Source organism: Prunus mume, linkage group LG2, assembly GCF_029339155.1.
Source record: "Prunus mume cultivar Tortuosa linkage group LG2, ASM2933915v1, whole genome shotgun sequence".
Classification (NCBI taxonomy): domain Eukaryota; kingdom Viridiplantae; phylum Streptophyta; class Magnoliopsida; order Rosales; family Rosaceae; genus Prunus; species Prunus mume.
This window is the reverse complement of record NC_142699.1, coordinates 12,098,551-12,120,816: the sequence shown is the minus strand read 5'-3', so window position 1 is coordinate 12,120,816 and position 22,266 is coordinate 12,098,551. Positions and strand designations below refer to the sequence as shown.

Below are 22,266 nucleotides of genomic sequence, written 5' to 3'. Positions count from 1 at the left end.
GCTTGAGTGGGCTCAAGGCCTCCACGTCAGGCATGGGCCATGGCGGTGGACTTCGATTTGATGGTCTCAATTTTGCCACATTGGTTACTTTAAATAAAGAGCAGTTAAATATCAATTCTCAATTAATTGCCTATTTTGACACGGTTTACTATTACTTACATAAAAATTAAATAAATAGTATGTGTCTGATTTGTGAGGTTTTTATTTTTTATATTTTTTATACAAGTTATATTAAGAGAGTGGCGATTCGAACACATTATTTAGTGTTTATGAGGTCTTAATCAATTGCATTATAAGTGAAATTAGAGGAAGGGAAATCAAATCATGACTTTGATGTATGAGTAAATGTTATTATCCACTTCTACTTTATCTCATGAAATATTAATATGGATTAAGTGGTGGACAAGAATAAAAATAATTTTTACCACAAAAAACAGATAAATAATATAAAAAAGAGCCTCTAAATCCAATAATTTAGGAAAAACAAATTGTAAAAAGTCCAAAATAGGTAAATCCCATATGTTCTAAATTCTATTCCTAGAAGTTGTCATTTGATTCAGATGCGAAACTAACACGGAGAAAAGAGCTTCAGGCCATTTCAGCTTCCTCAAACTTCTCCTCCTTCTCTCTCTGTGTCTCTCAGCTCGAAGCTAAGGTCATGGCTCTGCTGACCCGAGCCTCACGCATCCCTCTCCAGCTCTCGGCCCAGCGGGCCCTCTCTCTCCACACGACCGTCCCCTCGCTGTCGTCCTCCTCCCCCTCCGGCTCAACTCCGACCACATATGCCCGCCCTCCTCCCCCCTCGGCCTCGCTGCCTCCGGCTGGCCTCTCCAAGGCCGCCGAGTTCGTGATCTCGAAGGTCGACGATCTCATGAACTGGGCCCGCCGTGGGTCCATCTGGCCTATGACCTTCGGCCTCGCCTGCTGCGCCGTCGAGATGATGCACACCGGAGCCGCCCGATATGATTTGGACCGATTTGGCATCATTTTCCGGCCCAGCCCTCGCCAGTCTGATTGCATGATCGTCGCCGGCACTCTCACCAACAAGATGGCCCCCGCTCTCCGCAAGTAAGTAACTACCCCCTCCGCATCTCTTATTTTGCTGAATTGCTGTTTAGGGTTTTTGAATTTTTAGCTAAAAGTTGTTTCTTTTAATGCTAATTAGATTTGTATTTACCTGCTAGAGTCACAAATTGGAAAAATTGGAGCTGCGTTTCAGCAGTGTAACGAAACATGGCTTATTGCCTATTGCTTTATGAATCTCTGATTGAATGGGATTAACATGTCTGCCATTTACCCATGTTTGTTATTTTGGAGTTTCTTTGAGAAACCAACTTTTGTTTTGTTGCATTTTCATGCATTCTGCTAATAAAAATCCACATTTCTAGTTATGCTGATAGTTTAATTTAATGTTTACTCTTGATAACAAAAACTGGTTTGTGTTGTGTTGTGTTGTGTTTCTTTTGATGGATGGTCAGTATTCGGATAGTATTATTACATTTGTTTTTAAGGATTTTGATTTCATTTGGTTGTATAATTTCCTGGATTTTTGGGAATTAGAAGGTGTTGACCTTTTCACGTTTGTGTTACGCTAAAGTATGCACAAGTAAACAAGGGGGATAAGTGATTTTGATATCTATGCTGAAACTATGTTGCAGGGTTTATGACCAAATGCCCGAGCCTAGATGGGTCATCTCTATGGGAAGCTGTGCAAATGGGGGTGGTTACTATCATTACTCGTATTCCGTTGTTCGGGGTTGTGACAGGATTGTCCCTGTTGATATCTACGTTCCTGGCTGCCCTCCCACTGCCGAGGCCCTACTTTACGGCCTTCTCCAGCTCCAGAAGAAGATCAACAGACGCAAGGATTTCCTCCTTTGGTGGACCAAGTGAGGGCATGGATTCACCTTGTCTTTGGGGGCAGCTTTGGCTATATCTAATCAAATAATAAGTCTATCCGGGGTGGTTCGCCCTGGCTAAGCACCATGTAAAGGGAGAATTTTTTTAAATTTAGATCCCAGGGTGTCCTTTGTTGTGCTTTCTGCATATTTGTGTTGTTTTTTGGGAGCTATGATAGTAGCCACAGATTCTGTAAAACTGTTTTTCTGTTGTTAAACTGGGTGCTTGAACTATCTGCCATTGTTTATCGACTTGTTTGATTGATTGCTAGAAGCTGCTTATAGTTCTCTTAATCTGGGATCAAATAATGTGCCTGTATTTGTTTGAACTCGCGAGTTTTGTGGTTCTAATTTTGAGTAGCCCTGTATTGTTGTTGGTTCCAGACTCTCAGAGATTATCTTTATCCCTTCTCCTAATGTTCCTTAGTAGATCTCTGGTTTCAATCTGTAAACTTTTGCTGCTTAAAAGCTGTGGTTCAAGTATATGTTCTAATCAAGCTGTGGTCGGTTGCATTATATTATTGTTCACCCTGTAACAGCCAAGAGCTGTGATAATGAACTGATGAAAAGCGGGAATTAATGACACTTCTTCCTTTTGACGGATGAACTAAATTTGAAAGAGTGATGATCCTACTGACGGTTTTTATTGCTTAGATTCAACTGCATTGCTGATCCTCATTGCCCGAGCCGGACTCGACATCTTTGTCTCGACTGCGTTGTAATGCATTACATAAAAGCTTTTTGTGTTTTAATAATATCTCTAACGGTCAATAATTTGTTATTTACCACATATATGGACGAGTTATTCTCTTATAAGGTTTTGAAGGGAAATCTGTTTTCCAGTCCATTATGTTAATAAGCTCCTGATAAAGAAAAGAACAATGATATATATATATATATATATATAATTCTCTCTTTACGTATTTAAGTTTATAATTATTTTCTACAATTACTTTTATTTTACTTCTGGTCACACATTACATATGCTTCAAACTCTATGTTATGTTTTTATGTTGATCGTGATTATACATTTATTTTTTATTTTTATCAAAATCCTTTGTAAAAAAAATTTAAAACACGCTTATTTACCAGAAAATACTTTAGACACGCTTTCCGTCCGGTAAAGTTTATAGACCTTTATTCCCAAACGCAAACAGCAAAAAATCCCCGTCCCATATAAAAGTCCTACTCGTGCGGACCTTACACAATTCCTCACTCCCTCCTTTTTATCTCTATCGTCTAGGGTTTCTTCCTCTACGCAACGACAATGGCCGACGAAGCACAATACTCCTCTGGTCCCGATTCGGGGAACAACAAGCGCAAGTACGAAGAGCAAACGACGCCGCCTCCGCGTAGAGCCACTGGCTTCTCAGCCCCCATCACGTCCTCATCGCCCGATTCTGCACCTCCGTCCTACAGCAACGTTCCTCCGCCAGTTGATGACATTCAGGTGGCCAAGCAGCGCGCGCAGGAGATCGCAGCTCGATTGTTCAACAACGCCAGTGGTGGTGTTGCTGCTGGTGGCCTTGAGGCTAAGCGCCCTAGGGTTGAGAATGGCTTTGATTCCATTGACAAGGGCTTTAGCTCTGCTCCACCTGGTTCGCCTCCTCTCTTTAGGGTTTGCTTTATTTATTTATTTATTTTATTATATGCTTATTTGTGTTTAGTGTTCTCTTAGGGTTTTCAGTAGTTTTTTTTTATTTATAGCATACTTGACATCAACGAGTTGATGGTTTTAGTTTTTTCTGGGATTTGTTTGCTAATAATTGATTTGTTCCGAGGTGCTATTTGTGTTTTGTTGCATATGTGCATGCTTTGATTATGAATATGTATGCAACAATTGTGATTGTGTCTTGTTGAATGGGATGCAGATTTGAAGCCTCACTTGTCAAACACAGCTCCTTCATCGATCCCTGTATCGTATGGTAGCTTCCAGGGCTCAAGCAAAAAGATTGATGTTCCAAATGGAAGGGTTGGTGTTATTATTGGTAAAGGTGGTGAGACTATCAAGTATTTACAGACTCAGTCTGGTGCCAAGATTCAAGTTACCCGAGATGGTGATGCGGACCTCAGTGCTCCAACTAGGATGGTGGAGCTCATGGGTACTCCAGAGCAGATCGCAAAGGCTGAGCATTTGATAAATGAAGTTCTCGCTGAGGTTCTACTTGTGCACTTATTTTTATTATTTTTATTATTTTTATTATTTTTAATATTTGAGTTTTATCATGCATCTGCTTGTGATATATGTAAAAGTTAATGCATTTAAATTCTGGATTATCATCATGGTCATTGTTTGTGCTAACTTTTCGTTAGATGAGTTTTATCAAATTGGTATACATGGATAAGCTCTTATATTTCTGCAGGCTGAATCAGGAGGTCCTGCCATAGTTTCTCGAAGGTTAACAGTACAAGCTGGTGCTGAACAATATGTTACAAAAATTCCTAACAACAAGGTACAGAGGTTTTTCTGCATTTATCAACGTGTTCTAGGGGTTTGGTTCTTTCGGATTGGTGACTCTGTAATTCCAGGTTGGGCTTGTAATTGGGAAAGGAGGTGAAACGATTAAAAATATGCAAGCTAGGACTGGAGCTCGTATTCAGGTTTGATTTGAATCTTGGAAATGATCTTGGTCATTTCTCTTGCAATTATCTGTGCTTTTCTTTGTGGAACATGAAAAACATAAAGCATTTTTCGATCATTTTTTTTTTATATATACCTTCTGTGTAAGGTTGTACCTGGTTTTGCTATAATATTGGTATATGTAGTGTGCCTTAGCAGTGGAATCAAATATAGCATAATGGTTTTGATTTGAAAGTCTGTATTCTATATAGGTGATTCCCTTGCATCTGCCACCCGGTGACACATCAACAGAAAGGACACTACAGATTGATGGGACTAGTGAACAAATTGAAGCTGCAAAACAGTTGGTCAATGAAGTTATTAGCGAGGTATGTGTGATTAGTGTTTGCCTAAAAATTTGGCCTTGTACACTTGTAGTTTGTTGTAGTCTGAATTTGTTAAATCTCATGAGAAGTAAGCTAAAGTAGATATGATTTTCTCAAATTTTCTTAAGGCTACTTTAACTTCTGTCTATGCATTTAATTTGTGCACCTCTACTTGCTCCAGTTAGTTTTTCCCCCCTCACATTTGCTTCTTGATTTGTAGGGCTGCATTTAGTATAGTACGAGAGTTGTTTCTTCTGTTTGGCACTGCTTCTTGATTTGTAGGGCTGCATTTAGTATAGTACGATAGTTGTTTCTTCTGTTTGGCACCCGTACTGCCCCATAGTGCTTACTGAAATATGTCTACTGACCTGTGTGAATGGTCATTAGTCCAGTCTTTCCAATATATCTTTTGTTCTAACTTATTTTAATAGCTTTGGTGGACTTGCACTTTTGCATTTTGTTCTGGTTTTAGTTTTCTTTCTTGCAGGGTGCGTAAGTCTTTAAATGCATAATTTTTATTTTTAAAAACTCTGGCAAAATATTTTGTTTAGGAGCTTCTGGATTATCTTTATCTTTTGAAGTAGTATCAGTTCATATACATCTTTAATATTATCTATACCTCTGTGATTGAATGTATTGCGGATGACTTTATTCTACATTATTTTTTCCATGAAGTTGATTATTGATCTGAGTTCCATGTCGGTTACTTGCCTTTATACTAAACTATTTTACCTGATATGAGATAACTTTACCAAACATATACCGTCCCTATATATTGTATTTGGTAGTCTATAAGGTTGTACATTTCACCGTGTCATGAAAGGTGTAGATGCTTTCCACTATTGTAAACTCAAATTTTTTGGCCAGTGTTTGGGCACAATATGTTTAATGTTGCACTAGTTTTGCACTTGGTATTTTGAACATGCTTATGGACCCAAGTATCATGAGGTATTGAGGATTGGATAAGTTTCTATTGTCCTCAATTTCCTTTCTTCACTTTTAGTCTTATTAATCCAAAAGTTGTATTTTCCGCTTATCTTGTTACCATGGACAGCATAGCTGGCTGAGGTTTTAAGTCTAACATTCCATGTGAACACTGGAAGGAGCCCGCTTCTGCAATTATATATGCGTTGAGTATTGAATCATATGCAGGGTTCTAGTTTCAAGTTAGGAAACTGAAGAGCATGGTAATCAATTTGGATCTCCTATAGATGAATCTCTAACTGTCTATATAGAACCTGCTGTGTCTTCTGAATTGTTATATTAAATAGATATGTTATATATCTGCAATAAGTTTCTGCTTCCTGTGTGATTGATGCAGAAAGTGGCTAACTTGACCTTAATGGACAGAGTGAAATAGCAGGTTGAACTGTCAAATTCTTTTAGGAGTGATTATTATGACACGTTGAGCTGTTCTAGGTCATATGCTAGCTTATTCAAAATTTAGTCTGTGGAGGTCTTATACATACAGGTTTAGGTTATCAAGTCACATGGAAGCTTCCTTAACTCCAATAATGCTCAACGGTACAATTAGTTGTTCAATGAGTGAAATTATTGGGATAACAGATTGTTCTACCATCAATGTGCTTATTTCTATTGTATCATGTGACTGATTTTCTTATTGGGAACTGTTGTAGGGTTAGTTTGTATTGGACCATTGGTGACACCAACATGTTATCCTTTGTGTTGGTGTTCCCTCAGCATCACTCTGGTATGGTTCTAAATCCGATTTCTGGCATTTAGTAATGATATTGCGGAGAGAAGCTTTGTCTTGGAAAAATCGAAGGTTAATAGTATATTTCAGGATAATTTGAGTCCCTTTTTTTTAAATTTTTATAAATGTGTAAAATAGTTGTCTTTTAACTCAATGTTAAACTAATGAGATTTAAATCCTAGTTTTTTTTCTTATCACTTTGATTTTAGGCATAATTATATAGCGCTTCACTTGGGTCAAAGTTTCTATTAAATTCTAGATTTTCTTAATATCATATTGCAAATAATTTAATTGTTTGTTTCGTAGTGGTTTTTAAATGTTCTGTGTTTTTATTGTTGTGGGAATTTCCTTAGATTATTTGCTTGGAAATTGTCCTTTTTGATTTGCTTCCAGTAACTTTTAATTCCTGTCTTTTGCTGGATTTAATATTTAAGTACCATTTTATTCAGTCCAGCTTATTTTTGTTGAACTTGAATATAACAAATCTGTCAGTTTTACCTGCTTTCTCTTCGTTCTCCTCTTTTTTTATCCTATATGATGACTTCTGTTAGAAAGATATTTTCTGAATTTATCACTAGACATGTTTTATGCTTCCTTTATACTGAATTGTTCCAGTCTTCTTGTTCCTTCTCTCTTATTACTCGCAGTTCTTCTGTGTATAACAAAATGTGGATGGATGCTTGCTGCTTATGTGTTATTTGCTTATTCTGTCAATTTTAGATTAGCTTCATACTTGTGGGAAGTTGAAAGGGTCTATTTGTGTTAGCTTTTAAGATGATCCCTGGACTAATGTCCCTGGTTGACGCATACAGGTTTTTCTCTATTGATAAAGATTTATGTCTTTTACATAAGTTTAGATATTTGACTCTGACTGATTACACCTTTTTTCTATGTTCCGTAAGTTTGGATTTTACTGTTGATCCCATAATGTGGTAAGCTATTAGTGATGTTTTAGTACATGGAGGATGTCCAGAAGACTGGAAATATTTATAGGATGTCTATTTATTGAAGCTAAACTGATTCCTATGCATTGCTTGGATATTTGCTAATCTAGTCTATTGTGTGCACATTGCACTTATTGCCGTGACGTTGTTGCCTCTTGTGGCAATTAGGGTTAAATGTCAGTTTGCTTTTTATGTAAAAGCTTCTATATAGTATTGTGTTATTCTCGTACCCATTCACTTCAAATAGGGAGAGGGTGGGCTTCTGCTGGAGTAACTCAATTTATACAACCACCAGTACGGTATGTAGGCGTTTACACCTTTTTCCAATATAATATGAAATCCATTAATCACTGTAAGATGTTTTGCTTTTCCTATATGTTATGTGTTCTGTTGAATCTTAGAAATTTTCATTTATACATCTTTCCAATGTCTGTTTTTGTACATGCTGTGTTTGTGTTTCTTTATTCCTCCATGTCCCAGTATTATGGGAAGTTCGCCATGGTTATTTTGTTAAAACAATTTTCTTGCAGAATCGTGTTAGAAATCCAGCAATGGCTGGAGGATACTCTCAGCAAGGTTATCAAGCGCGCCCTCCCACTGGCTGGGCTTCTGGTGGACCTCCAATGCAACAACCTGGTTATGGCTATGGACAGTCCGGAGCATATTCTGGCCCATCACCACAGTATAATGCTGCCCAGCCTCCTTATCCAGGCTATCCCCCTCAACCAACATCTGGTGGATATCCCTCCAATTGGGACCAGTCAGCTGCTGCACCAACTCAGCAGACTTCCCAGGGAAGTGGTTATGATTACTATGGCCAGCAACAACCATCACACCAACAACAAAATCCTGGTGGTCCCGCTGCACCCGCTGACAATGCTGGTTATAATTATGGCCAGCCGCCTGTTTCAGGCTATAATCAGCAAGGACAAGGTTATCCTCAAGAAGGCTACGGTGGGTATCATGCACCACCTCAGTCTGGGTATGGTCAGCCACCATCATATGATCAACAGCAGGGATATTCTGCAGCTGGCTATGGTAATGTGAGTAATCCAACTCAAGATGGACATACTTCCTCTTATGGATCTCAGGGGGATTCAGCCCAAGCACCGCCTCCTGTTCAGCAAGGATACAGTGCGAGTCAACAGCCTAGCCCTAACCCTGCAGGTTACCCACCGCAAGGGTCTACTCAGCCAGGCTATGGAGTACCCCCAACTTCTCAAACTGGTTATGGTAGTCAACCACCAGCTCAGGCTGGATATGGAGCTGGATATGGAGCACCTCCAGCACAAAAACCTCCTGCAAATCCCGCAGTTTATGGGCAAACCACACAGTCGCCCAGCACTCCTGGAGCCTATGGTCAGCCAGCACCTGTGCAGCCAGGCTACGCCCATTCTCAGCCTCCACCATCTGGTTATGCTCAGCCAGATTCTGCTACCCGTGCCCCATCATCTGGCTATGGCGCAGCTCAGGCTGGGTATGGGCCTCCATCCTATGGTGCACCACCCGTTGGTCAGCCAGGTTACGGGCAGGCGCCACCACCTTACAACGCATCTTATGGTGGTGGATATGCACAACCTCCTGCCTACTCTGCTGATGCCAATGCAAATGGGAACACTCGCGGGACATATGATGCTGCACCTGCTTCACAGGCTGCTCAGCCAAGTGGAGTTGCCAAAACTTCCCCACAAAGTTGATGTGTTACGGTGAGTGGGTTTTAACGGATTGGTTAGTGCCCTTGATGTTTTATTGTATTTTCTGTAGTAGCAAGGCTAGTTAGGTTAGTTTCTATGGGACATCGTATTTGGTCTTATGTGTTTGGTATTTTGGGTTTGTAAGGATATGATGATTACAAGAATTTGTTGGATCTTGCTCTCTCTCGTTTTCTATTTTCCCTCTGAATACTTGTCCAATCTTTTTCACTCTTGTTCAACTTCCTCTAAATGGCAGGTGTATTTGATTTGTGAAGTGACATTGAAAATCCAAGGGATCCCGTTGTTTGTTTATTATATTGTTTGATGTTTTGAAAGGGATTTTAACTTGAAACCGGTACTGTTTGTTTCAATTCTGATGGTGGTTATTATTATTATCTTTTGGACAAAAAAAACCCACCATCAGATTGCGACAAATAGTAATGAGTCCGAAGGATTATTATGGGACCCAAAACCAAAGAAAGATTTAACTCGTTATTAACAAAGTAGAAGGTTTTTATTAAGAAATAGAAAGATATGCTCAGAATGTATTGAACAGATTTCGAATAATAGTTGCTACAAACTTATTTCTAATAATAGGCACATTAGCACTTGAAAAAGATTGTATTTATTTATACCTGTTTACATTTATTTTTTTTAAAAACCTCTCCTGTCGGCGGAGATCTATCCCGGTGAAGTTTGCCAGATAGATCTGTACAGGTTCTCTTGGTTTTTTAAATAATTATTTTAGAAATATAAAAATAGATATTCATTTGCCTTTAAAAAAAAATTAAAAAAGGACCCTTCTGTCTAGTTGCATTAATTTATAATAGATAGATATTAATTTGGTATAGCCGTGCGGGTATACAACTTAAAAGTTCGGCCATTATACAATATGCGAATTGTGTATTATTAAATTTTTTGTAAAAGATACATGTATTGAAAAATGAAAATTACGTATGTCTATGAATATAGCCGCGCGGCTATACGATTTATTTAAATAAGCGGAGTGAAGCCGGACGGCTATACTATTTATTTTAAAAATTCAAAAAAACCACGTATAGGCTGTCGGCTATACTATTTCTTTAAAAATAAAAAATAAAAACGAGTACCGATATACTATTTATTTAAAAAATAAAAAAAAGGCGAGTTAAGCCAGCTCGGCTATATTATTTTAAAATAAAAAAACGGAGTACAACCGTGCGGCTATACGATTTTTTTTACAAAAAGGAAAAATCAGATCTAGCCGTTCGGCTATACTATTTCTTTTTTTAAAAAATTAAAAAACCGAGTCTAGCCGCCCGGCTATAATATTTCTTTTTTTAAAAAAAATTGGAAAAATCGAGTCTAGCCGCCCGGCGATACTATTTCTTTTAAAAGAATTGGAAACGCCGTGTATAGCCGAACGGCTATACGATTTCTTTTTTTAAAAATTGGAAAGAACCGGGTATAGCCGTGCGGCGATACGATTTCATTTAAAAAATTGGCAAAAACTGAGTACAGCCATTCGGCTATACTATTTAATTAGCATAATCTTGATTTCTCATTTTTAATTACTATATTTTGTAGTTATCATGTGATTATTATTTACTTAGTGAATAATTTGTATCTAAATATTTTATTAAAATAAAACAATTAATGACTATTTATTAAGTAATATAATTTATGAAGTTAATTAAAATATTTAATATTATTATTTACTGAAAAAATAATAATTAAAACATAATTACTAATGAAAGTAATTAAATAAGGCTAAGATATTATTTGATTAGTAAAAAGAAATTTTATTCAAAAAAATTTATTGACCTAAAGATCAAGTTCTAGTGGCAAGATCATCAAATTTTATTTAAAACTAAATCAAATAAAATATATTGCTGATTCTTGACATTGGAAATTGTTTACCAAAATGAAATTAGCCCAACGAAAAAACATGTGTAGCAAAATGAGTCGGGTTGCCCGATTTCATTTGGTACAATAAGGGGTGGCTTTGATGACGTGGAATGAATTTAGTGGCCAGAATGAACATCGGATAGACTTCACCGGACAGTAATAAATTGCACGCCAAACTTTGCTTGGTCGCTACTCCATGACTGTAGCGTAAAAAGCCAAATATTTCTACTGAAACAAAAAGAAAAAAAAGTACCAAAAGTTCTCTTGTAAACGAGAACAGAGCACCAGAGTAGCAAGGTATGTTGTGCTGTTCATGAATCTGCAATTTGATTCTCTACGCATTCGCTTGTTTCAGATTCTTCTTGCATATGATATATCCAATGTTTTTAATCTGTTAAATTCAACTCCCACAAAAACCCAAATCTGTCAAAGCATTTTTTGGCATGGTCTGGTCTGTTGGTTTGAAAATTTTCACTTTCAAATATGGTGATTTCATTTTGAGACGAGACATTAGTTTCAAGAAACCATTTTGGTTGGTTATCTATCTTTAATCCAGGGAAAGAAAAAAGAAAACTGATGATGGCCTCGAAGCTGGTTCAATTGCAAGGCAAAACTACTCAAGCTTCAAAGGTTGCGGCTGAGTATGGATCTTCCTATTACAAGCAGCTTTTGGAGAAGAACAGGCATTACATTCAGGAGCCACCCACTGTTGAAAGATGCAACCTTTTGTCCAAACAGTTGTTTTATACCCGTCTTGCAAGGTACACCCTGCTTGGCTTGCCCTGCCTGATTTCAAGAAAATTTTTATTAGAGTCACATTGCTTGGCTTGCCCTCTTGATCACTATCATTATCTTTTACAGTATATCAGGGCGCTATGAATCGTTGCGGAAGGAGGTTGATTCTGTCAAACAACTGTGGAAGAACAGGCAGGAGCTGAGGGTGGAAGATGCTGGGATTGCTGTCCTGTTTGGCTTAGAATGCTTTGCCTGGTTTTGTGGTGGTGAGATTGTAGGTCGGGGATTTAAGTTCACTGGTTACCATGTCTAGGTTCCGGATGGCCCTGATCTAATTAGTTGATTTTGTTTTCCATATTTAGATTCATTGTTATCAGAGAGATGAAACTCAAGAGGAACGAATTTATTAACCCATCAACCATTCTCCATTTTAATGCTATATCTACCGCGCACGTACCATTATGCTTTGTTTGCACCTTATCTAGAATTGCACTTGAAAGATCCCAATTTGTGGACTTTCTTAGACATACTAGTCAATGTTCAATTAATCTTGGCTCTCTCTGTGGAAAGCGACACTGTAGTTTTTCAAATTATTGGAAACCACCATAAAATTATGATACTCGGTCTTCAGAATCTATGCTTTCATGAATCAGAGCAACGTTCACCAAAGTTATTACAAAAAGAATATTATAAAAAAAATACGTATCCTGGATAAAGGCCTAAATACAAAACTTCTCTCTTAAAGACGTTGAGAGGAGGGATCTTTCGCCTTTTATCTATCTGTGTTGTACGAGAAAGCCAGTATAATATTGGGTAGTAAAATGTCGTAATATCCTTTAAATAAGGTGGTTCCTAAATGCCATTATCATTTTTGGTGAAAAAAACAAAATGAACGCCAAGAAGGAACCGAAGAACAGTTTGATAACATATCTAGCAGGGTCGTGATCAACTTCTTCTGAGATAGTTCTTGGGGTTGATATGGGTGTTGCCAGTGGTGCGGCTTCAATTACTGCATCTGCTAGATCCATAATAAATGAAGGAGTACAGCCAAGGGCAGGCACTCGGCCCCAATTCTCAATGCCGGATTCTAGGGCCAATTCCTTGTACTCCATATCAATCTCTTCAAGAGTCTCTATGTGCTCGCTCACGAAGCTGGACAAGAAATAGATGTCAGATTTACTTAATTCTCTTTTGAGTGATATGAAGAACCGAAAATGTCAGAACCACAAACCAAATGGCATTCTCTAATAGCCCCTGGATATACACGACATCAGAGTATTATGATGAAGTGAAATACCTGACTGGAACAGCCAGCAGACTTTTCACACCTTTCTGGCCAAGCTCCACAAGAACTTCATCAGTGTAGGGCTTCAGCCATTGTACAGGACCAACTCGGCTCTGATCACAACCCAGCACAAAATAAGGAGGAAAAATAATCAGAAAACAACATTTACACAAGTTGGAGCCTTACATGGTAGACAGCAACCAACAATAGTTCTGAGAACCAAGAAAGCCAGAAAAGTAAAAGCTAGAACTCAGAAAATGGATTTTTATAACCAACCTGATAAGCAAGAGTATGTTCATTGTTGATCCCTCTAGATTTCAACTCTTTCATTATTAAGAAGATGCACTCCTCCATTTGATCTTTGTATGGATCTCCAGCATCCTTCACATAACTCTCTGGTACCCCGTGGGCACTGAAGAATATCATGACCTAAATTTCATACAAAATTAGTAATGCTTACCAGTGCTGTTAAGTTGGTGGAATAACCATACAATAAATTTGAAAAATATGCTTGATAGCATCATTTGACCAAAGAGAAAAAGAAATTTAATTGCATTGAAAGAGCCATTTCAGATGAGTCCGTGAATTAATCAAGCGCACCTGTTCAGGTTCAGAAAAAATTTCTAGCTCTTTGGAAATCAAATCAGCCATTGACTTAATATAGCCTTCACGTTGATACCATGAGTTTATAATAGAAACAGGCATCCTTGATAGGTAGGCGTCTTTCCTGCAAGATGGGCTAACATTCAGGAAAAATTGAACAATGTATAAAAATGTATGTAGTTACATAAATTGACAGTGAAATGTCACCTGAAAATATCTTGGAGCACACGAATGCTTGATCCAGTTGTAGAGATAGAAAATTGAGGATATAGAGGTAACACAACAAGCCTGGTTATTCTGTCTTTCTTAATCTGCCAAAGGTAATGGAAGAAATTTCAGTTATTTGATTCACTCAAATAGAAGATAGATGTATAGATTGAAGACTTTTAGGTGACAATTCTATCTTCTCACGTCATTTACATTAACCAAATCAAGTAGCTTACTCCTTGGAATTATTAATATATGATATGTGTGTTACACATATAGAAATTAAAGACTCACTTGCTGAACTGCTTCCTCAGTGAATGGGTACCAGTAACGCATTCCCACGTAGACATTTACAGGCAAGTCTTTTGACTTCAAAGCCTTTTTGAGTTCATTTGCCTGTAAAAAGTAGCAAAAACCATGTAAGTGCGAAAATAAAAGAACAAACCAACAAATAGTCTATTTAATAATAATTCTTGCAGAACCATTATTCTTTTCTTTGGTAAGGAAACAAGACAGATTATACAAACAAAACTAAAGGAAACATTTCAACAGGACGAGTTATGTATCTGCTCTACCTGCTCATCTGTTATTTTTCGCAACGGTGAACCACCTCCAATAGCAGCATACCCTTCTTTGCTTTTGGGAGCTCGAAGCACAGAAATTAATTTTGCCAATGGTTGCTGGAGAAACTGAAACAACCTTGGGAGCCGGATGATATCCTGGTTCACACAACATGGCAATTTATCAGTAAAAGTGTGTAAACAACTCATGGGGACACAGATTAGGCAAGCAAGCTTGAGTAGAACATACCGGATCCGCAAATAGATTGAACAAAAATGGTTGAACATCATGAAGCGTCTCTGGTCCTCCTAGATTGAGGAGGAGGACTCCCACTTTCTCTTCCGCGGTGTGGGAATGAGGTTCTACAGTCCCAGCATAAGTGTATACACCCGCAGGACAATATGTTTCCCCAACAGGGCTTTTCTTACAAGAATGTGATACCCCAAACATGTCTCCTTTATCGCTTGGCGTAGAGCACGAAACCGTGAGCTGTTTCGGAAGTCGCAATCTCTTGGATGAATGGCAAGAGTCAAACCCAAGCGATCTAGAGGAAGAGCACGACCTGCCACTAAATACATATACACATTTACTCAATATCTCAGCTCAACAGAAACTCCGAAATTTTTAAACCAAAACCCAATTGCCATAACTCAAAGCTTCTATTTGGTGGTTGTAAAAACATAAACTTCAATACGATTTTCCGGGAAACAAGAAAGCCATAGAAGAGAAAGCTTTCGCTCAAGAAATTTAAGGGCTTTCTTGCATAATTTATATAAATATATGAATCTAATACCATAAAAGAGCCAACTTTACTGATCCAAACACAAAAGCACAGACAATTTTTTACGATCGGAGGGCTTACATCGATAATTTATGATCCGAATGGGAAAGCTTCATTTGGGGAAGAACCCCGGAGAATGAGGTGGCGTCCATGGCGTTTGGCGTCGAAAAAAAAAACCCAAACTTTTCTTAAAACCTTGAAGCGTAACAGAAACGTCTCAGCACTTCTTTAACAAAGTCGCTACCCCTCTCTCTCTCTTAACCACTCTACTACCTACCTTCTCACTCTGCTACTAATTCTAATTTTTGGTTGAATACGTGTTTGAATAATTGGACCAAAAACTAACGAATACGTGTTTGAAGACTTCAACCCCCACGTCAGCGAGTCCAACGAAAAGGCGGTTGCCATTGTTTACCCTTTTTTTTTCCGGGAAGTTCGCCGTCACGTGACGTCACGTGTTGAAATAGTTGGGCCTGGGAAAGCTCAAAGCGATGTGTTTAGCCCAATATAAAATTCAGGCCCAACTATTTCAACACGTGGGCTTTGAAAGTGGGCTTTGACTTGATGCTTCTTCCTCGTACAAGTTTAGGGTTAGGTATGAGCACCTATAAATTCGTAGTTAGCTCAGTCACTCTTGCCTCTTCTCTTCCATATCTGCCTACTTTTCCATCTGGAACTCAAAAGCTGCCTGCAGTTGTTCTCCGTTACTTAGATTTACAGTGTTGTATGAACGCTTCTTGGTAATTAAATTTCATTTGAATTATATATATTTGTTTTGGGTTCTGGTTTCTGGGTTGTGGGTTGTGTTTGTTTTCAGAAATTGAAACCGGGGCTCCATATTCGAGTCAACAGCAGGCGCCCATATTGGTGGCGACCCGACTGCCGCTTGGAGCCGATAGTAAAATTATAGTAGTGGGTGAAGATCCTTGAAACTCAAACCCAGTTTGTTTCATGACACAATATCCACTACACATTTTTTCATCTCTCTGCTGTTTTATTTAGACTGGGATTTATTTTTCTTAAAAATTTTTGTTATGATTGCAATTTTTTTAACTGGTAAGGTAAAAGTGAAGTAGGAAGAAGTGAATTTTGGCACTCCAGTCAGACACGGGTGTTTGTTACTGAATTACAATAACAATCAACCTTTTGCATGGTGCCTATAAAGAGCTACTTATCACGATTGGAGGAAGGCCATTCATTTTCCACGCTTTCCTTCAAATTCAAAGCAGCTAAATCTTCTGAACTATTTTCTGTTCTAGCTTTCAGTACATCAAGCAAATTGGTTTTGTTTTTAAAATTACAATCTGTTGGGTTTTGATTCTTTTGGGTCCCTGAAAACAATGGGATAAAAGACCATAATAATGTTGAATCACCAGAAGCAGAGATTAAAGAAGCCTCCCTGTAAATGAAAATAATGAAAGAGTGTTTTGGGCTCTAAATATACGAGTCAACAGCAAGAACCAATTAAATTCCATGGTGCCTTGACTGCCGCTTGGAGCCAATATGATATTGCCAATAGGAGAAGATAGCTTGAAATGCTCTCTGGTTTCATGCTACAATCTTTGGCTACATTCATTCATGATTCGACATGTCTCACTTCCCTCATAATGTGTTAAAATTGGAGCTTCAGTGATTGGATTTGATGCCTTGTTCAATTGTTTTGTGATAGGTAATTTGCTGTTTCAATGTTTGTGTGGTTGCAGCCTTGCAGATTGCATATTAGACCCGTGATTATCTACCACGGGTTTGACGGTTGTGTTGAACGAGACGCCACTCCACGATTCACTGGCATTAGATTCGCCTTTGGATTCCTCGATGAGTCAAGACTCACCAATCCAAAAGGAGCCGAGGCCTATTGGCCAAAAGGCGGCGAAGGCGAAGAGAGGAAGTAATTCTGGCAAGGCGAATCTAGGAATCTGACTCATCGAGGAATTATTGGTTTTCTTGAGTGAATAAAGAAAGCATTCAATAAAATATATTTTTATTCAACATATTTCATACATCAAACAAAATATAATTAAAAGAAAAAAACCACAACCGAAGCATAATTAAAAAAAAAAAACCACAACCAAAGTATAATTAAAAATAAAACATAAACAAAGTATAAATAAAAATATTCTCCAAATTAATTGTTCAAGTTTAAAATAAAAAAAAGTAAATTGTATTTGTCATTTGCCAATGGACGGAAATGCTCTTATGTACTGCAAACAAAATGGACGAAATAAAAAGATTTTGAGTTTCAGTCAATCATGCACATTTTATCATTGCCATCAAGTCTGTAAAGTTCCCAGCGAAGAGGAATTATTCAATAACAACTTACCAACAAAACCTAAATATCGGCACATATCGCCATGATTCAGGCAATGCAACAATAAGTTCATTATCAGAAAGGTTGTTTACATCATTGTGTAGTTTGAAGTCCTAGGTTTCAAACGCATCACTTTAATCTATATTATCATAACAGACTCTGCAGCAGACAAAGGGATGAAGAAAGTGCGGCTGCAACCAACAAAATCCACCACAAGACTTTTCTTTTCAGGTTTTTGGATTTAAATACTAGTACAGTCATGATTTAAACTTAAAGAACTCATAATCACAGGACATCGATTTCTAAGATGGCACTGATTGAAGAATGATCAGGAGTCATTAATCAGGTTCTGGTGTACATAAGAAGAGCCAAAAGCTACACTCAGCTATCCTCAAATTGCAGAAACCGAAACCAGAACCAAATTTTAAAACTGGGAAATGTCACAAATTCGCAAGTATCCTTAGAAGCAACAAGAACAATCAAATGGACAAAGCGGTGTGCTTCCAGCATCTGCCTTATTAATTCCCAACTCTTCTTCTGTATAGATAGCAAAGCCATCCTGCCTTCTCTTTTGAGAACTCGACAACTTGTTCAGAGCTGCCATCCTGGCCACGTTTTGAAACGTTGAATACCTAAAGAACATCTTTGGGCAAGGAATCCCCATTTAAAATTTAATTGGAATAATTAACAATATATATCATTACTTAACTGTACTGAAACTTTGATTTTTTTTTATTTTTTATTTTTTTTATGGAGAATCAGAGGGATAGCAGATGGTAAAATAAAACTAAAAAAGAATAAGGTTTCCTTCATTGTGCTCAATTTTTATAGTTTCATGTTCTAGAAAATTAAACATGGTTTTTGAAGCAGTACAAAAGGCAGTGAATAAATTCCTTGTCTGGTACTCCAACACTCCTTGAAAATTTTCAACCAAATCCCACTCCTTAAAACAACAAGAAGAAGTGTTTCGAGGCTGAAAAGTTGAATTTTTCAAGTAACTATGGGACAAGCTAATATGAAAGCAATACCTGAATGGCTTGCATTCCTTGAACACCTGAAAAGTCAATGCCATCTTGGTTGATTTTTAAGCAATGCAGTCTTGTTTTTAGTATTTTCAAATACAAAAAATGCGATGAAGTGAACATTGAACACCTATCAAAGACTGTTTTGATATTTATTTTATTCGAACTACACCAATATAAGAAATCCGGGCCTTCCGTAGAAAATATTGAAGTTCAAACTTATGCACTCATCTTGGAAGTACTTGTTCCATCAACACCACCAATAATTGAAATGCCCTTGATCTTTACATCTGATGTAAATCTATCAGAAATAAATGAACAAAATATAACTCAATCAGAATGTAAAGTAATGACAGCAGAGATAACTTCGTCTTAGAATGGTGGGTTTTAATAAAATTTCTCACGATCCAACACAAATGTTTCAAAATTAAGTACAGCTAGTTTAACAACAGATATAGCAGATGAGCACAAGAACAAAAGATAATTATAAATGACACACAGATTAATTTGTTTTAGGTGAACCTGGAGATGCTACTAAGGTTGAATCCCATACTCAAACTCATACAGATTCAACTATGGAGATCTAACAAAACATGTTACCATTGAAATTGAATGAACATATGGAAAAATGGATATAACTACTCAACCAATGGATCTCCCTGTCCCCATCCATTTCATGTTTATGCATTCTTTAACTCATGTCCTGAAGATAACACATAAAACAACAAAAATGGATACTCACAGAATGTAAACAAGTAACTCAGGATCACCGTCATTGCTCTCCAAATGTTCCTGTTGCAGAAAGTAGGATCAGATGAGGCTTCACATGCCTAATAATTGAAACATAAATTAAAACCAATATATATGGTAAATCTGAACTGAACCTCAACCAATGGTTCATTATCAGAAAAGTTGTCATGTCAAAGTATAGTTTTAAGTCCTTGATGCAAAAACGAACGACTTTAATCTATGATCACCACAGACTAAGGTCTGCTGCTGTAGACAAAGGGTGAAGAAACCTCAAGACTTCTCTTTCAAATTTTGGACTTAAATACTTGGTACAGTCATGATCTAAAATTAAAGAATTCATTATCAGAGTACAGAGAGTTATAAGATAACACTGGTTGAAGAATGATCAAATTCATTTAATCAGGTTCTGTTGTACATAAGAAAAGCCGAAAAATACACTCAGCTATCCTCAAATTGCAAAAACCAAAACCAGAACCAGAACCAGAACCAAATTTTTTTATGACTGGGAAATGTCATGAATTCGCAGGTATTTAGAAGCAACAAGAACAATCAAATGGACAAAGCGGGGTGCTTCCAGCATCTGCCTTATTAATTCCCAACTCTTCTTCTGTGTAGATAGCAAAGCCATCCTGCGTTCTCTTTTTCGGTTTAGAAGGCAGGTCCCCAAATCCACCATCTCTAATCCTTTTGTCTTTCTTCTTTTTATTCAGCTTGTTGGGGTTTTCTATCCCATCTCCATTTGGATTTTTAGGCTTTTTAGACTTTTCGGTTTCAGGTTTCTTCCTCTTCTTCCCTGCGAATATTTCATCGATCTCAGAAGTTCGCTTTTTGGCTGAAGATGAGGGTTTTTCAATCCCATCTTCAACTGGTTTTTTAGCCTTTTCAGTTTCAGGTCCGTTCCTCTTTTTCCCTGCGAATACTTCATCAATTTCAGAAGTAGGTTTTTTGGCCGAAGATGATGCTTTTTCCTCTTCTACAGTAGATGTATTATCTTGCATCTCTCTGGGAGTTTTTGATTTACTCTTTTTGCCCATCTTATGGATCCAAAAGCTGCATGTCATCCAGATTACATTACTGAGAATTGACAAAACAGAGATTTAAAAAGAAAAAATGGAATGGAAACTTTCCATCCATGAACAGATTACTCAAAAACTGGAGCCCCTGGAGGCAACAACTCCTTTTGGGTCAATTTGCCAGACTAACTCAGTTTGTAAACAATCAAAACAACAGAAGGAACGTGAAACTGGAAATTTAGGTTACAGGATATCTGCTCCTCATCAGCTTCCTAGCAACCAAACATAACACAAACCAAAAAATAGAAAATGGAAAATACTGATTTCAATTGCAATTTCTCAGCTTGTAGGCTTTCAATTTTCATAGAGACGAATTTCAGTGAAACATGGACTTGATCAAAAGAAATAGCCCAATAATTATCACAAAAGCTCCAATTTTGAGAACTCGACAACATGTTCAGTGCTATCGAAAATTTGATAAATTTCAAACAAATGCACTGTAAGTCACAGAAACAAACACAGGATAGTAAAGAAAGAACGCACAGAAAAACAAAAAAGAGTTCGAGTTGTTGGGAAGCGCTAAACTTTAGGTTGTTGATAAACAGCGAGAAAGAGTGAGTCGCTAAAACACTATCTTGATGTACCTGCAGAGATACCAGAGACTAAAAGATACAAGCGAGCTTTGTTGCAGAGTTGCGAGCGACGAAGTATAAAACCATGTATTTGTTTTTTTGTTTCTGGCGAGCTTTTTAGCTAAAACCCTAGCTTGATGTGGAATATAATTCGTTCCCACGATTTATGATTTAAAAATAATTTGAGTTTTGCATAGCCCAATAATAATAGTTAAAAGACAAAAAGGTCATCCAACTTAATACTTAACCCTAATACATCTATATACACACCCCACACACCCCACAACTCTTCAAATTAAGAGATTACTTTTCTCTTTTAAAGCATTGACGAGCCTACCACTTTGAAATATACGCAAAAGCTAATGGAAAGACTTGTTGATTGTTTCGCTATAATGATCTTATTCTCTTCCCTTTGTTGATTGTTTTTTTTTGGTACTCTTGGCTGTTGATTGCTTGATTGTTTTGATTTTTGATTTAAAATTTATACCTGATGTTTTGGTAAAACTGTTCTCTTTCTCTAGAAAGTATTAAGTTGAATTTTTCTTCATATTATATTAATTGACATACACATTCAAAAGGCACGAAACCAAGAGATTCATGGGAATATTGTTAAGTTGGGTTTTTATTATTTTTGACAATGGTCCTACAATTGGTGCGTCGTATATCAAAAGACAAGTACATCTACTTTGGCTATGAGCAATGGATTGCTTGATATGTGGACATTACATAATAAGTCCAAAAGAAAGAACATTCTTTCTTACATTTACGTTTTCTGGCCTAAAATTTTCTTGAGGGAACTAATAAGATTGTCGTTATTATAATTGAACCTTGGAAAATAAAATTGTTGCATCTTTCTTTCTGTTGCTCTCTCTTTATTTCATGAAGAGTCGGCAATGTTTGCTTTGGTGATGTTTGAAAAAGTGCAAGTACCAAACAGATTTAAGCAAGTTGAAAAGCTTATGTTCTCCTTAAATATGGTGGAGCTAGGACTGAAGATGAAAGTTCTTAGTCATTCCAAGTGTATATAAGAATGAATTGAATATTGATTCTACTACAATTAGGCTTGGGATAACCATTGTATGGAAAGATATCAAATTCGTTTTGTACCTTTTAATTTGATGAGCATGAAGTTTATATATTTAATTTGTTCAGTTTTGTTTGTACATGTTTTTATCTCACCCAATATCATGTTGCAATTTTTCCAGTTGAGTGATAGCTAAAATATTGTTTTTCTAATTTGATACATATATATATATATATATATTCCATCTATTAGCTGTCAACAT

General features: G+C 37.2%; 5 protein-coding genes and 1 long non-coding RNA gene across 10 annotated transcripts; 4 read left to right on the top strand and 2 right to left on the bottom strand.

Annotated features, from left to right (window-relative positions):
• The first annotated feature begins 539 nt into the window (after positions 1-539).
• LOC103320537 (NADH-ubiquinone oxidoreductase 20 kDa subunit) lies at positions 540-2,172 on the top strand. The gene is made up of 2 exons (XM_008222229.2): positions 540-1,068; positions 1,659-2,172. Exons 1-2 carry the CDS (start codon positions 659-661, stop codon positions 1,891-1,893), a joined length of 645 nt encoding a protein of 214 aa, XP_008220451.1. The 5' UTR covers positions 540-658; the 3' UTR covers positions 1,894-2,172.
• A 927-nt stretch (positions 2,173-3,099) lies between these two features.
• Positions 3,100-9,404, top strand: LOC103320536 (KH domain-containing protein). Its single transcript, XM_008222228.2, has 6 exons — positions 3,100-3,496; positions 3,770-4,056; positions 4,262-4,351; positions 4,428-4,499; positions 4,731-4,847; positions 8,033-9,404. The coding sequence occupies exons 1-6, from the start codon at positions 3,166-3,168 to the stop codon at positions 9,197-9,199; spliced, it is 2,064 nt and encodes a 687-aa protein (XP_008220450.1). The 5' UTR covers positions 3,100-3,165; the 3' UTR covers positions 9,200-9,404.
• Positions 9,405-11,228: 1,824 nt separating this feature from the next.
• LOC103320535 (uncharacterized) lies at positions 11,229-12,257 on the top strand. Its single transcript, XM_008222227.2, has 3 exons — positions 11,229-11,380; positions 11,640-11,844; positions 11,945-12,257. Exons 2-3 carry the CDS (start codon positions 11,660-11,662, stop codon positions 12,129-12,131), a joined length of 372 nt encoding a protein of 123 aa, XP_008220449.2. The 5' UTR covers positions 11,229-11,380; positions 11,640-11,659; the 3' UTR covers positions 12,132-12,257.
• Positions 12,258-12,444: 187 nt separating this feature from the next.
• LOC103320534 (ferrochelatase 1) lies at positions 12,445-15,569 on the bottom strand. The gene is made up of 9 exons (XM_008222226.3): positions 15,337-15,569; positions 14,724-15,042; positions 14,489-14,632; positions 14,208-14,309; positions 13,914-14,017; positions 13,704-13,830; positions 13,380-13,532; positions 13,116-13,216; positions 12,445-12,970 (listed from the first exon to the last, which is right to left on the bottom strand). Exons 1-9 carry the CDS (start codon positions 15,405-15,407, stop codon positions 12,655-12,657), a joined length of 1,437 nt encoding a protein of 478 aa, XP_008220448.1. The 5' UTR covers positions 15,408-15,569; the 3' UTR covers positions 12,445-12,654.
• Positions 15,570-15,753: 184 nt separating this feature from the next.
• Positions 15,754-17,246, top strand: LOC148919638 (uncharacterized). The gene is made up of 2 exons (XR_016124085.1): positions 15,754-15,995; positions 16,959-17,246. It is a non-coding gene; the product is annotated as an uncharacterized LOC148919638 (long non-coding RNA).
• A 364-nt stretch (positions 17,247-17,610) lies between these two features.
• Positions 17,611-21,168, bottom strand: LOC103320532 (stress response protein). 5 transcript variants are annotated; one of them, XR_016124084.1, is made up of 3 exons: positions 20,892-21,168; positions 19,328-19,377; positions 17,611-18,886 (listed from the first exon to the last, which is right to left on the bottom strand). XR_016124084.1 is itself a non-coding variant. In XM_008222225.3 (2 exons), the coding sequence occupies exon 2, from the start codon at positions 20,367-20,369 to the stop codon at positions 19,866-19,868; it is 504 nt and encodes a 167-aa protein (XP_008220447.2). In that variant the 5' UTR covers positions 20,370-20,385; positions 20,993-21,148; the 3' UTR covers positions 19,710-19,865. The 5 variants fall into 5 exon arrangements, 3 of the variants coding, with proteins under 3 accessions (XP_008220447.2, XP_088901941.1, XP_088901940.1); XR_016124083.1 differs by having other exon boundaries at positions 20,993-21,166; XM_008222225.3 differs by lacking the exons at positions 17,611-18,886; positions 19,328-19,377 and adding an exon at positions 19,710-20,385 and having other exon boundaries at positions 20,993-21,148.
• Between the last annotated feature and the right edge of the window lie 1,098 nt (positions 21,169-22,266).

Bases quoted from the DNA above. Each gene is read 5' to 3' on its own strand.
- LOC103320537 (XM_008222229.2), top strand. From the start codon at position 659: ATGGCTCTGCTGACCCGAGCCTCACGCATCCCTCTCCAGCTCTCGGCC. The intron at 1,069-1,658 runs GTAAGTAACTAC...ACTATGTTGCAG, and splicing joins ATGGCCCCCGCTCTCCGCAA to GGTTTATGACCAAATGCCCG.
- LOC103320536 (XM_008222228.2), top strand. From the start codon at position 3,166: ATGGCCGACGAAGCACAATACTCCTCTGGTCCCGATTCGGGGAACAAC. The intron at 3,497-3,769 runs GTTCGCCTCCTC...AATGGGATGCAG, and splicing joins CTTTAGCTCTGCTCCACCTG to ATTTGAAGCCTCACTTGTCA. The intron at 4,500-4,730 runs GTTTGATTTGAA...TATTCTATATAG, and splicing joins GGACTGGAGCTCGTATTCAG to GTGATTCCCTTGCATCTGCC.
- LOC103320535 (XM_008222227.2), top strand. From the start codon at position 11,660: ATGATGGCCTCGAAGCTGGTTCAATTGCAAGGCAAAACTACTCAAGCT. The intron at 11,845-11,944 runs GTACACCCTGCT...TATCTTTTACAG, and splicing joins TTTTATACCCGTCTTGCAAG to TATATCAGGGCGCTATGAAT.
- LOC103320534 (XM_008222226.3), bottom strand. From the start codon at position 15,407: ATGGACGCCACCTCATTCTCCGGGGTTCTTCCCCAAATGAAGCTTTCC. The intron at 14,018-14,207 runs GTGAGTCTTTAA...TACCTTTGGCAG, and splicing joins CTGAGGAAGCAGTTCAGCAA to ATTAAGAAAGACAGAATAAC. The intron at 13,533-13,703 runs GTGCGCTTGATT...TATGAAATTTAG, and splicing joins TTTTTTCTGAACCTGAACAG to GTCATGATATTCTTCAGTGC.
- LOC103320532 (XM_089045815.1), bottom strand. From the start codon at position 20,396: ATGACATGCAGCTTTTGGATCCATAAGATGGGCAAAAAGAGTAAATCA.